Source organism: Dermacentor silvarum, chromosome 6, assembly GCF_013339745.2.
Source record: "Dermacentor silvarum isolate Dsil-2018 chromosome 6, BIME_Dsil_1.4, whole genome shotgun sequence".
Lineage (NCBI taxonomy): Eukaryota > Metazoa > Arthropoda > Arachnida > Ixodida > Ixodidae > Dermacentor > Dermacentor silvarum.
The window spans coordinates 78,446,870-78,460,002 of NC_051159.1; the positions used below are offsets into that span (position 1 = coordinate 78,446,870).

General features: G+C 46.2%; 1 protein-coding gene across 1 annotated transcript in view; it reads right to left on the bottom strand.

The window, feature by feature from the left end:
- LOC119456738 (uncharacterized) overlaps positions 1 to 11,822 on the bottom strand; it is a 25,066-nt gene extending 13,244 nt beyond the window's left edge. Inside the window, exons 1-3 of the mRNA XM_037718561.2 lie at positions 11,468 to 11,822; positions 10,977 to 11,022; positions 2,091 to 2,468 (exon numbers count right to left, since the gene is read on the bottom strand). Of these exons, the coding sequence (XP_037574489.2) occupies positions 2,091 to 2,468; positions 10,977 to 11,022; positions 11,468 to 11,470 (427 nt within the window). The 5' untranslated portion in view covers positions 11,471 to 11,822. The remainder of the gene's footprint in view (positions 1 to 2,090; positions 2,469 to 10,976; positions 11,023 to 11,467) is intronic.
- Positions 11,823 to 13,133: the final 1,311 nt, after the last annotated feature.

A 13,133-nucleotide genomic window follows, 5' to 3' on the forward strand; every position in this document is an offset into this window, starting at 1 on the left:
GAACGGAGAGTACTAGGTCTCGATCTGGAAAAGGCCTTTGACAACATTCTTCACTCGTTCGTTTTAGACACAATCTCGAGCCTTAACCTGGGGAAGCACTTCCATTCCTACACGAATCTTTTCTGTCAGACTGAGAAGCCACCCTAAAGATCGGGGACCTGACTTCAGACATGATCAAGCTGGGGTCTAAGGGGACGCCACAAGGGGCAGTCATATCCCCAACCCTCTTTAACCTCGCCATGATTGGTCTATCCAGGAAACTCTCTGCTATCGACGGTATCAGTCATACCATATACGCAGACGACGTTACCATCTGGTGTACGGGAGGTAGTGATGGACAGGTAGAGACGGCCCTGCAAGAGGCGATTGATGCTACCGAGAGATACCTCGAGTCCACGGGCCTTCGGTGCTCACCTCACAAGTCGGAACTGCTACTATATCGACCCAAGCGCAGAGGCCCCAAACCAAAGGGATGGAAGCCACTCGCCGAATGCGACATCAAACTACGGACAAACGACGGAGGCTATATTCTGAGGGTGGATGCCATCCGGATTCTCGGCATGATGGTCGAGTCGAGTGGCTCTAACAACCAGACAGTGCTGCGTCTCACTAAGAAGACGGACAATGCCATCAGATTAATAAGAAGAGTGGCCAACCGGCAGCAAGGCCTCGGAGAAGACAACCTCGTGAGATTGGTGCATGCGTTCGTAATGTGTCATTTCACTTACGTCGCGGCCATGCACAACTGGCAAAGATCGGAGCGGGATAAGCTGAACGCATTAATCAGGAAGGCAATCAAGAGAGCCCTCGGCCTCCCCATATACACACACACGGAAAGCTTACTTCAACTCGGCATGCATAACACGCTCGAGGAATTGGCGGAAGCGCAGGAGAGGGCCCAGTTCGTCAGGCTATCTACCACACAAGCTGGAAGACACATCCTGCAGGAGCTGGGCGTTCTCCCCACAGTAGTCAAAACAAAGTTCTGCAGCATCCCTCGAGAGCAGCGGGACCGCATCACTGTCGCCCCGATCCCACGAAACGTCCATCCGGAACACAACGTGGGAAGACGTCGGGCGCGCGCGAAGGCCCTCCTGGAAAAGGCTCGGGAACGGGCTTCGGAGAACAGTTTTGTAGACGCAGCTCGCTACGCCGACGGACAGGCCTTCGCTGCGGTTAGCGTAGACCATGAAAGTAAAGTAACGAACGCAATCTCGATTCGGACGACGTCCTCTGAGACCGCAGAGCAGGCTGCAATAGCGATGGCCTTATTGGACGACAAGAGGACATCAATCTACAGTGACTCGAGATCAGCCGTTCGGGCATTTGCCAAAGGAACCATATCCGAGCTGGCCCTAGGGATACTAGGAAGCAAGCAGATCAAGCCACACACAGTGATCTGGTTTCCAGCCCACATGGGACAGATCGAGGGTGCCCCACCCAACCTCAATGAGTCGGCACACAATGCTGCGCGAGGAATTATCAACCGCGTAGCTACGAGTACCACCGGGCAGCATGACGTTGGGGGTACTGACTATCGGGACTCTCCTCTCTCGTACAACGAAATTACTAAGCATTTTTACTTGGCTCGCAGGATCTACCCCCTCCCGCATTGTAAACTCAATAGACCTCAGGCTTTAACACTAAGGCTTCTACAGACGGGGGCATACCCAAACCCCCTACTTCTTCACAAAATGTACCCCGAAATTCAGACAACAAACACATGTGCACTATGCATTGACTTAGCGAGCTTACCTCACATGCTCTGGCGGTGTCCCGCGTTACGCGGCGATGAAAGCAACAGTTCTTCACGTTGGGATGCGGTTCTAGGCAGCCCCAACCTCGAAGAACAGTTATGGGCTGTCCAACGGGCCCGCGACGCGGCGGAGAGGCTCGGCCTTTCTGTCCCGACGTGGGAGCGGCCCGCTGCGCGCTAGCACGCGCCCTAAAGGACACTAATAAAGTTATTCATCCATCCATCCATAGTTACCTCACTATGACTGCGTTTTTTAGGCTGTTGCAACTATCAAACAGATTACAGGAAAAGTCATAAACTAAATTATGCATTCAAACAAAACATTCGTACTTACAGGCATTACTAGGCGAGTTGAGCCGTACCAATGCATGTAGACTACCTCTTGTGACGTTGGCATCAGCAATGAAGTACTGTGACTTCCAAATCCTATTTTTCTTCTCAACGGCATATAACGCGAGGCTTCTTGAGAGGTCGAAGTCACAATAAAACGACACGTCTTCGTTTTCTGTAACCGTGGTGCTGCAGTTCCCAACCAGTTCTCTGTTGTTGCCAGCAAGAAAGAAGCTGCCACTTGTGAAATAAAATGGGAACTGAAATAGTTTATACTGTTTAAAATATAACGAAAAATCTTCCAGTGGTATAGAACGAATTAAATGGTCTCTAAAAACCCTCTGTAGTTCAAAGTCCTTGCCGTCGTCTGGAAGTGCTCGCCCTGCATGGAGTAAAAAAACAAAAAGACGTAGCATATACACAACAGTGGAGTTTCGCTTTATAATTTAAGAAGTATTTTTTAACAACGCGTGAGAAGGGAAGAAGCCAGTGCCTCCAAAAGGTACCAGCGTCCTTATAAATACATTTAAATGAAGCAAAGCAAGTTTTTTTTCAGTCATGGCACATTGGTAAGGGTATGAATGGTGTAAATGATTTTGGATGCTGTTGTCTCAATTATGCAGAGCACAGAACCAACGCAACTTGTTTTTCCCTAGAAATGCAAGAAAATACTATATTTATCGACCAAACGTTCTTCTCTGCCACCACATTTGAATCTCATGAGGTTGACAGTAAAACTTCTATCACGCTGGTAATATATTATACAGCGTGCTTATTTCAAGCACGTATAGTAGACTGCGAAAAAGGGCCACCTTGTGTTGATCCATGCTTTTGAATGCGATATACTGTAGGTGGGCAAGGCGACAGCAACGCCGCAACCGTACTAAGACGAATTATGCTCCTTGTGCAGTTTCTCTTCGGGTTCCTTGCTACTGCGAGCCCCCCTCCGGTGGTCCAGGATGCGTCGTCGATTCCGGAACAATGGTTACAAGATTCATCTCGCCCGTGCCTGGTCTGCCCTGTCTTCTACATTGAAGATAGTCGTAGCCCGACCGTCGCCGATTTCAACTTATTTCCGTTCGACTACGTAATCACGGACTGTCCAATCCTATTGGTATCCAACGCTGTGACGTCAGTACCTGCGGCTATAAGAGGAGCACCGCTGGCTCCTTTCTTCAGTGGGCAAGGCGACAGCAACGCCGCAACTATGCTAAGACGAATTCTGCTCTTTGTGTAGGTATGTCACTTTAATAATGCTTACTGCACTCGATCTGACGACCCCTTTTTGTTGCTTATGCCTTGTCCACAAGGCTGTAGTTCCATTTCTGCGTACATTTTAGCACAGCTTGTGCATCTTGTTAGTAGCATTTTGTTGAGCGGTGATGTTGAGGCGAACCCAGGGCCTCCTAGAAGTAACCCTCAAGCCAACACAGAGCTAAACTTAAAGTCTGGATCGACCCCTACCCTCGATAGGTCGCTAGCAGCGGTTGCTGACCCTCACAACGTTAGTGATATGTTTTCATAGCTCCTCGCTGGCCAGAACCGAATTGCACAAGATATTGCTAATCTTAAGACATCCGTTGACTTCCGTTTCAAGCCCTTTGAAAGCCGTCTAGCTACTCTTGAATCTTCATTCTCGGCCTCTGGCTCTGTGTCTGATGACGTGCAAAATAAAATTCTGCTATTAACAGCCACAAGCTTGTCACGCAAAATGGTGAATTGGAAGCTTGTCTCAGTCAAAACAACTTCAAGGCTGTTTCTGCACTTCTCGAGGACTTAGACAATCGCAAGACCGCAGCGGATAACGCCCCTGCGGTCCCTGACCTGTGCACCAAACTACAGGCAGAGGTGGCTTCGCTTTCGACAACCGTGACACGGCTACTTTCTAAGAATGATGAACTAGAAAACAGGTCCCGTCGCAACAATATAGTTCTACATGGTTTTGATAAACTGATTGGCGAAACTCGCGAAACATTATTGGCTAATGTTTCACGGCTATTTTTCTGAGACACTGACGATGCAATGTCCGTCAATTGAGCGGTTTCACAGGATTGGTCGGCCTCGGGAAGGCCAGCGGCGCCCGGTAATAAGGAAAATCTTAAATTTCCTGGATAAGCTTCATATCTTCAAAAACGCCTCTAAACTAGAAAATTCCGATCTGGGCTTCACCGATGACCTGTCTTCAAATGTGAGATCTGTTCGCAGAAAGCTCTGGGAGGCCTTCGGTTCATTTCGCGACAAAGGTATTGTTGTAAAAATGCGCTATGATCATGTCTTTATTAATAAAATTCGCCATCACTGGGATCAGGCGTCTAACTCAATGGTGAAATCTTCCAGTAATTCTTTTCGCTCCTCATCTGTGCCTTCAGTTACCAACCGTGCCGATGCCAGCAGCCATACTGCATGTATCACCATCATCGCATCTTTGACCAGCTTCCACATCGCTTGATTGCCTTCGTTTACTTCATATTAATGCTTGAAGTATCGCCAATAAATTTCCGGCCTTCTTGCCTCTTATTCACTCGTACTGTCCTCACGTTGTTGCCATCACGGAAACGTGGCTACACAATGGCATTTTTGACTCGGAATTCACTTACGGATTCGGCCTGGTGCAAACTTTACTTGAAAAAAAATGCATTTTGTAATCAGCGCTTTCTATCGCCCCCCCCCCCCCCCCCCCTCCGGAAACAACGGTGGACTCGCTTCAAGCAATCGAAACGTTCATGCACAACCTAGGTCCTCTCCAACTTTATCTGTCCTGGTGATTTCAACGCACCGGGCATTCATTGGCCCTCTCAATCGACGTGTGGTCATGATGCCACTTTCGATAAAGAGCTTCTAAATATTAGCCTGAATTTGGGGCTTACTCAGACCGTTTGCGAGCCTACCAGGCAGAAAGCTCTTTTGGACTTGGTCTTTCTTAGCTCGAACCTTGCCGCGAATGATTACACTTGTGATGTGGTAGAAGGCATTTCTTATCATAAGGCTGTTTTTGTTTCCCTTCCGTGCGTTGTTCCTAAACCATCCTTCGTTCTCACTACATTTCGCGATTTCAATCACGCTGACGACACCTCTATTCTAGATGGATTGGCTGATGGCTTCGACACTTTTGCAACACTCAGTATATCAAGTGACGTGAATGTTCTCGTGACACATTTTGAAAGTATTGTCATGTATTGAACACTGCATTCTAATAAAAAAAGAGAAATACTAAAATTCCTTGGATGAACAGAGATATACTACCTCTTTCACGTCGTGTTCGCATGCTTAGACGATTGAAGGACTCCCATAACCCCGTACACATTGCTAGGTTTGCTAAGGTGAAGGAGGATCTTCGTACAAAAACCAAATCAGCTAAAGACTTTTTTTATAGCGTGCAGCTGCCGCTTCTGTTGAAAAGTAAGCCGCATAAGTTCTGCCGTTCCATTTTTCCTCGTGACAGCTCTTGTACATCTTTATGTGTGAACAACGAAACGACTAGTGATTCATTATTATCTCCAACGCCTTCAACGCATACTTTAAGTCCGTTTTTACTTGCGATAATGATATTGTTCCTCCTTTTTCGAACATTCATCCAACTTACCCTATTAATGATATCTTAGCACAGAAGGTGTCTTAAACCTCATACTAAATCTTGATACAAAGAAAAGTGAAGGGCCTGATGGAATTCCGAATTTGTTTCTCGTTCGGTATGCCTTATGGACTTCGCGCTTTCTTACTCTTATCTTCAATAAATCACTAACTTCCGGCATAGTACCTTCATCATGGAAGATGGCTAAGGTGCTTCCGTTACAGACGTCCGGTAGTAAGCAACATCTTTCCAACTACCGGCCCATGTCTTTAACATCATATTCATGCAAAATACTAGAGCATATAATATACAAACACATTATGGAATTCCTTGAGTCAAATAAAATTCTCTCTAATGTACAGCATGGATTCAGACGCAGATTTAGCACAATAACACAACATGTCGAGTTCACGCATGACATAGCTTCTAACCTGTATAAGGGATTTCAAATCGACGCTATATTCATAGATTTTTCCAAAGCTTTCGATACCGTACTTCACTCAAAACTACTGCCCAAATTAAATGCCATTCTTAACAACCCCCGATTAGTGAACTGGATAGAGTTTTTACAGCGTAAGCTGTTATGGGCTCATTCCAATAGCCGTTCCAGGTCGCGATGATGCCGCCGCCGCCGCCCCGTAGCCGATATCGCATGCGAAAAAAAGAAGTACCCGCTCTCCGCCGGGATCGAACCAAGGCCCGCTGCGTGGGGGGCGGATACTCTGCCACTGAGGCACGCAAGCTTTTTTTTTTCTTTATTGCCGGAACTTGCACTTTGTGGACAACAATTGCAACAATTTTTGCCAAAGAAAACAGTACATAATTATACATATACACATACTTTCAAAGTTGCATGCATCCATATTGTGCGGTCAGCGACATTTTGGCTGGCACTGTTATGTCAGGTCTAAAATTCTTTTAAAGTTGCGAGGGGCTCAATCCTCGTCAGCCAATCCGGGGGGCATTCCTGATCTTTAATTACATCGATGAATTTGGAAACACCCTCCCGGAAAAGTAGTCGCGCAGGCCTTCGGTCAGGCTCACAAAAAAAAACCTGCCATTCGAGCCCGCCATAAACAGTGCAGGCCCATTAGCATAATGAGGTCCAAAGGCAGTCCGTCCTCATTTTCTACAGTTAAAAATCTAATACCTAATGAATTTAAGGGCGATTCTTTCTGTAGTGTTCTTTGAAGAACGTCCCAAAAATAAACCCCTTCCCAACAATGCAAAAAAAAAAAAAAAACGTGATCGATTGTTTCCAGTTGTTTACATATAAGGCAGTGTGCTCCCCAAGGTAAATAAAAACCTTTTTCTTGTAAAAAGGTCCATCGCCAGGTACGGATGGCCTTAGTGCAACTTTTTATAAAACCTGAGCCACGCAAGCGCTTGCTATCCAAGAGCGGGAAAGGCGCTAGCCATCGGCGAATGAATGCGTCCGCTTGCACGCGCGACGGCGTCCCAAGCAGGCCGCGTCGGGCGTGTTGCAACGGGAGCGAATGTGACAGCCGTAGTTGCATTGTCGGCCGCTTGGCTGGGACGAAGGGCGCTAGCCATCGGCTAGGAATAGGGAGCCTACATGCAACGCCGTTGTAGGCTCCCTAGCGAGGGAACGCGTCGGCTTGCACGCGCGACGCCGTTCCAAGCGCGTTCCTGACGCATTCACTCAAATTAGTAGGTAGTACTGTCGAAACGCTCGTCTAGCTTACGCTGCGACTGTGTTGCGTGTGCCGCGCAGGCCTGGCATTTTTATTGCGATAGCAATTATATGGACACTCAAAAGCAGATTTCGGCCGTCGGCGTCGCCGTCGTCGTCGCCGTCGCCGTCACCGTGAGGTTCCGTATGACATCAATGGAGATGAAATCGTCGCCGCGCGCCGAACGCTGTATGTGCGAGTGAAAGGGTGCGAGGGGCGCGCGCTTTCACGGGGAGTGAACTTTGGCGCTGAGCCGTGCTCCCTCAAGGGCTGCAGAAGATAGCGCCAACCTTTCCCTTTCCCTCAAGAACCACTTACCTACCACGGCGGAGAACAAACGCGCGTTCTGCGCCGTGCTCGCTTAAGGGCTGATCAAACGCGCGTTCTGCGCCGGTGCTCGCTTAAGGGCTGATGATAAGTGGTTCTTGAGGGAAAGGAAAGGTTGGCGCTATCTTCTGCAGCCCTTGAGGGAGCACGGCTCAGCGCCAACGGGGCTGCAGAAGTAGGCGTCTCTTTCCTCCTTTACAATCACCATATATGTAGAGCAAACGCGCCTTCTTCCGACGCGCGAGAGGCCGGGGGGGAGGGGGGAAGGGAGGCGACGTTTAGCTGCGGCACCAAGTGCCTATTTACATCAGAGGCTCCGGCAACAGTCACCAACGCCGCACGCATTTTGAGCGAACGCGGGCACAAACGCCGACGGCCGTCCGGACAACAGTTCTGCTTGTTGCCGGTGCTGCTGCATGTCCAAGTTTATACAGCTGATAAAGCTAATATCATTACTCCGTATAGCTCTCTACAAATTTGCCATCGCAATTGATGCTTCGCCTTTCAGGTGAAACTGCGACAACTTTTTTTCCAAATGCAAAACATGGCAAATGAATATTAACTACCATAAGAAGGCGCTTATGTCCTTCTCTAATAAAGCTAGCCTGTTCTTTTCCAGCTACGAATTTAATGATAATTTAATTCAACGCGTTTCTGAAGATAAATATATTCGTCTCACATTCACCACTAACCTGTCCTGGTCAAAGCACATTGATTCCCTTACGACTAAAGCTCTACAAAAATTCGGTTATTTACGTCGCACGCTGTCTAATTCTCCGCGCGACACTAAATTACTGTTTAGAAAACTATTGTTCACCCTATACTTGAGTATGGTAGTCCCACCTGGAATCCCTACAAGCAGTACGAAATAGACGGAGTTGAGGCCGTCCAAAGGAAAGCCATTAGATTTATCTACCGACGTAACGACCACCAGTTCTCACAATCATCAGTCATGTCCTAACTCAACCTAACATCTCTGGCCGAAACAGCGACACATAATTCTTTAAAAATTTTTCACGGCATTATTCACTCGTCTTGTCGCCTCTCCACTAATGAATATATCATATTTGCAAAATTCTCTTCTAGTAGGAGACATCGCCCGCTTAACATTACATACTTTTTTGCGCGCACTAATACTTTTAAGTATAGCTTTTTCCCTCAAACAATTGAAACTTGGACTTCGCTACTAGGAACCAACCGTTCTCTCCCATTAAATGAATTCTTGTCTGTGCTCCCCCAACATTGCGCTTAACTTTCCTTCTTTGTTGCCTGTTGTATTTCTTTTTTTTTTTGCCTTGTATTGTATTATCTACTCCTGCCATAGACGCACCAGGGGTTGCAGTATGTGAAAATAAATAAATAAATAAATAAATAAATAAATAAATAAATAAATAAATAAATAAATAAATAAATAAATAAATAATACGAATAAAGTAGAAGCCGTGACAACGATTGCATTACTCGAGGCTCTGTACGCTAATATTTATTGTAAACATTCATCAGTCACCTATGAGAACGTGTTCTTCATAGAAAGCGCGGATTCTCTTTTCCGCTCTTAAATCATAATGTACATTAAGTTCATAAATTCGAGTGTCCACGATGTTTTTCCTATGCAAAATGAAAGATCTACACGGGATTGGGCCAATGCAACCAGTTATTCAAATGCTGATGTGTCGCTAGATCAAACAAAAGTCACCAATTGGGTCGAAATGTAGGAATAGCTTAAGCAATGGTGGAACATGGAGCTTTGAACTTTGCACGATCAATGGCGTCTTCGCAACAAGAGTCTTTGAGAAGACCTGCAGCCAGTACACTGGAGGCTCGATGAGAGCAGCCTTCTCTAAAAAGCTCTGTGAAGCAAAAGTTCTTCCTCATAGTGTGTGTGCTTCCCTTACGACTTGTTTGCAGATTCTGGAAACCTAAAAAAGCAGTTCAGTGTCCCAACTTTGTTTCTACCATCGGCCCAAACAAGCGCAGTATGCTGCTTCATCTCAGTATGCTTCCCGTGTGCCAGAGGGTGCTCCATGGATTTTTGGAGAGGCTTACCCAATATAGCGCCCCATTGAGTGCTCCTCGTCAAGTGAAGCATGAAATCACTTCTGATCGCAGAAGTATGGAGCTGTTAGACGGCACCAAAAATGGTCTAGTCATAAAGCATTGTGTGCTAGTCTGAGGTCAAAGGTATATCGGAAAAATGAAAAAGTACGGGCACTACGATATCAATACACTGGTTACAGTACTAACTTTCTAAGCAAGCACGGCACGGAGGTCCATGTTTTTGCTTCACGTGTTGTCATCATATTTCTTGTATATCTTTCTGCGCTGTCTTGTCTTATGTGGCAAGCTTGTAAATGCTAAGTTATGTAGTAGTATATTCCTTTTTTAGCTTTACGAAGCAAATATTGAGCGCACGAGATGCTTTCCATCTCAGCATTTTTTTTTTTTTGCTTCTTGATTTTAGTAGTCGCGCTAGCACTCTCCGAGCCATGTGATGCTCAATGCAACAACTTTTCAATATACAGTTAATACGGTTACACTATGCATTATCTTTGCTTGCGAGTTTAGTGGCCACGTAAGCATAGTTGCTGGATTCTGAAAAAGAAATATGGGCCCCTGCTCGAATGCAGCATATCTTTCGTGTAACATTGCTATACAGAAACCAGATGAAGTTGTTGAGCATGGATCTTATTGAGTGCAGCAGGGGTGCAACGAAGATATATAGATGGGAGTTCATGAACTGCCTCGTTGCAATAGGAAGGAAGCTCGCAACTTGTGCTCAGGAATATGGTACTATATATTCTTCGAGACTTTCATCGAAGACTTATAGGATACAATATAACAATGGTTGCAGCTGTCTTGCTTACCATTGGTCACGCAATACGGTATTCGTTGAGGGACTCATAATTTTATGTTTACAGACCACGTATAAAAGGACCGAATATCATAAATACAAAACTTGAGTTTCCTCTGTAAACCTAATCGCAAAAGGCTGTAAGTAACAAAGCAAATGTGCAGATATACGCCCTGGCGTTGTCACTGACTTTCATGCGCCAAGAGCGCAGCGCCTCAATGGCATCTCGTAAAGCTAACCTTAAACACTGTTTGCCATTGATAAACTCTGTTACAAAATACCTAGTGTGGAAACGAACCCAATGGAATTGGTGTGTGGCAACGCGCCAATGCTAATGACTGCATTAGAATACTTTCAACTATTTATGGCTCACTGAAATGTTGCAAATTACGATTGTTGCACATAGACAACTTGACCTTCCTTAGTAGACCAAGGAGAACTTCTTACCTAATGCCAAATTAAGAGCGAGAATGTAGAACAGGTTCATCTTCATCTGTAATGAATTGAACTTGTCATTAAAATTTCCCAAAGACACACGTTTCTCTCGTGTTAAGTGTTCATTGTCGCATATAAATCACTAACTTGATCGGAAACAGATGTATTGAAAAAAAATTATTTTAACTGTAGCTGGACAATATCGGAGTACTGTAGACAACATAAATACACACCTGAGCTAGTGACAACGTAGTTTCTGCACGCGGCAGTTGACGCGCAGATGGCAAATAAATGTGGCTTTGATTCAAATCTCCCGACAGGTCAGCACATTATAGAGATCTCACTGGCTGCCTTTTTTATATTTCAAAGTGAAAGCTTTGCTAATACGCCTACAGCAACGTTATGTAACTATTGTGCGCAAGATACTCGAATCATAAGTAAGTATTGCTACATGGCATAAAAATTTAGGGAAACTAAACGAGATATGGTTGGATATTGCTCACCATTCGACTTGTTCTCCGGGTTTACAGAGTTGAATTTGGCGTAGTGGTGTCCCTGTTGGCTCGCATAAGGATGAAGTACAATGAGTTACTCAGCATATGTTTCACCTTATAAATGTATAGCTTACTTAATTAGTTTCAAACGAAATGAATTCGTTATGTTTACTGCGATCATTCGAAGTCATACATTGACGTCAATATTTTCAGATAATACGGTGTACGTTCTAAAAAATGTTTTTTGACAAGTGACTACGTCATTAATCATGATAAGGTCATTTGCAGTCAAAACAATTCAAGCCCACATGGGGGTTCGCATTTGGTAAAAGCGCTCCTGTATATTCTTCTTTTCTGCAGAGCATCCTCATATCTCGTATTCCTGTTGTCAGCCTTGACATGCAGTGTGTGTTATTACTAGATTCCAGCTGGACGACTACGTGGGCACATGGCGCACGCCGTTTCGTAGCATTGACGCAGCAGTGACGCACGCTCAGGATCTTTCGGAGCAGCATTTCAGAAAAACGTTTTTACTCCTAAACACCCCTTGAACCTGACACCGACCTTATGAATGACGCCTACCCCCCCCCCCCCCCCAAACAAAAGAAAAAAAAAGAAAAAAAAAAGAAAAAAGCCAGCAGACTTCGATGATTTCTCAGACTCGGCACACACTTGATACGACATCGGTCACTGCCATCTTCTTAGGGACAAGTATACCCCTGTCACACGGGACAACTTAAGTGTACTTTGAGCGAGTGCACTTCGCCCCGAGTGTCATTCGCACGCTGTCACTCGGGCACGCGTAGTGACACTTGCTGCAAAGCGCACTCGCTGGCAAGTGCGTTCGCCAAACTCACTTCGCTCCTCCGAAGTGCGTAGTCTCGGCAGCAGGGGCTCAGAAATAAACTAATATCAAAAGCCGAGTCGGTAGTCTTTTGTAGCGTACATTACGCCCGCTTTTCGCCTCTTCGCCGATGCCGCACTTTGAGCCATGGCCGCGCTCTGACGTCCCATCATGGCCCTCGATTCTACACCAACACGGACGCATTCGCAATCCGCCGGTCGGGCAGAGATAGGCTGGTTTCCTTTAGGGAAATCATTGATCATTACAGACTAGCCAGGGCTAGATATCCGGCAGCACATTGTTCATTAAACAAGTGGCAATCAGTGGCTTGGCGGCTAATACAAACCAACACTTTTCCCAACCCCATTGCCTTCAGTCACTTATACACAGACATATGTAAGCATTGCAACAACCGAGCAGATCTTCAACACATAATCTGGGCATGCCCAAAGAAACAATATAACAATAACTGTTCAAAACCTCAACAGCCCAGTTTAATAATAAGAAATGAGGAGCAATGGGAGGCTGTGTTGCTCAGCTCGGACCCGGATGTTCAAGCGAGAGTAGTCCAAATGGCTGAAGACGCCGCCGCGGCTCAGGGGCTGCCGGCCGCCGTCTAAAGGGGGGACGGGGGAGGCTTCTAGTCATTACCCCCTCCTCTAACCACAATTTGGACAAAATAAAATTATTTCTCTCTCTCTCCAGCAACTCGGCCCGTCGCGGTCGCCGCGCGGTCACCGCTGCTGCTGTTGGGCTCTCGCCGCGCCCTCTGTGTGACGTCACACCACGGGCCTGGATTCTCCGGCGACTCGGTTCGTCACGGTTAGAGTG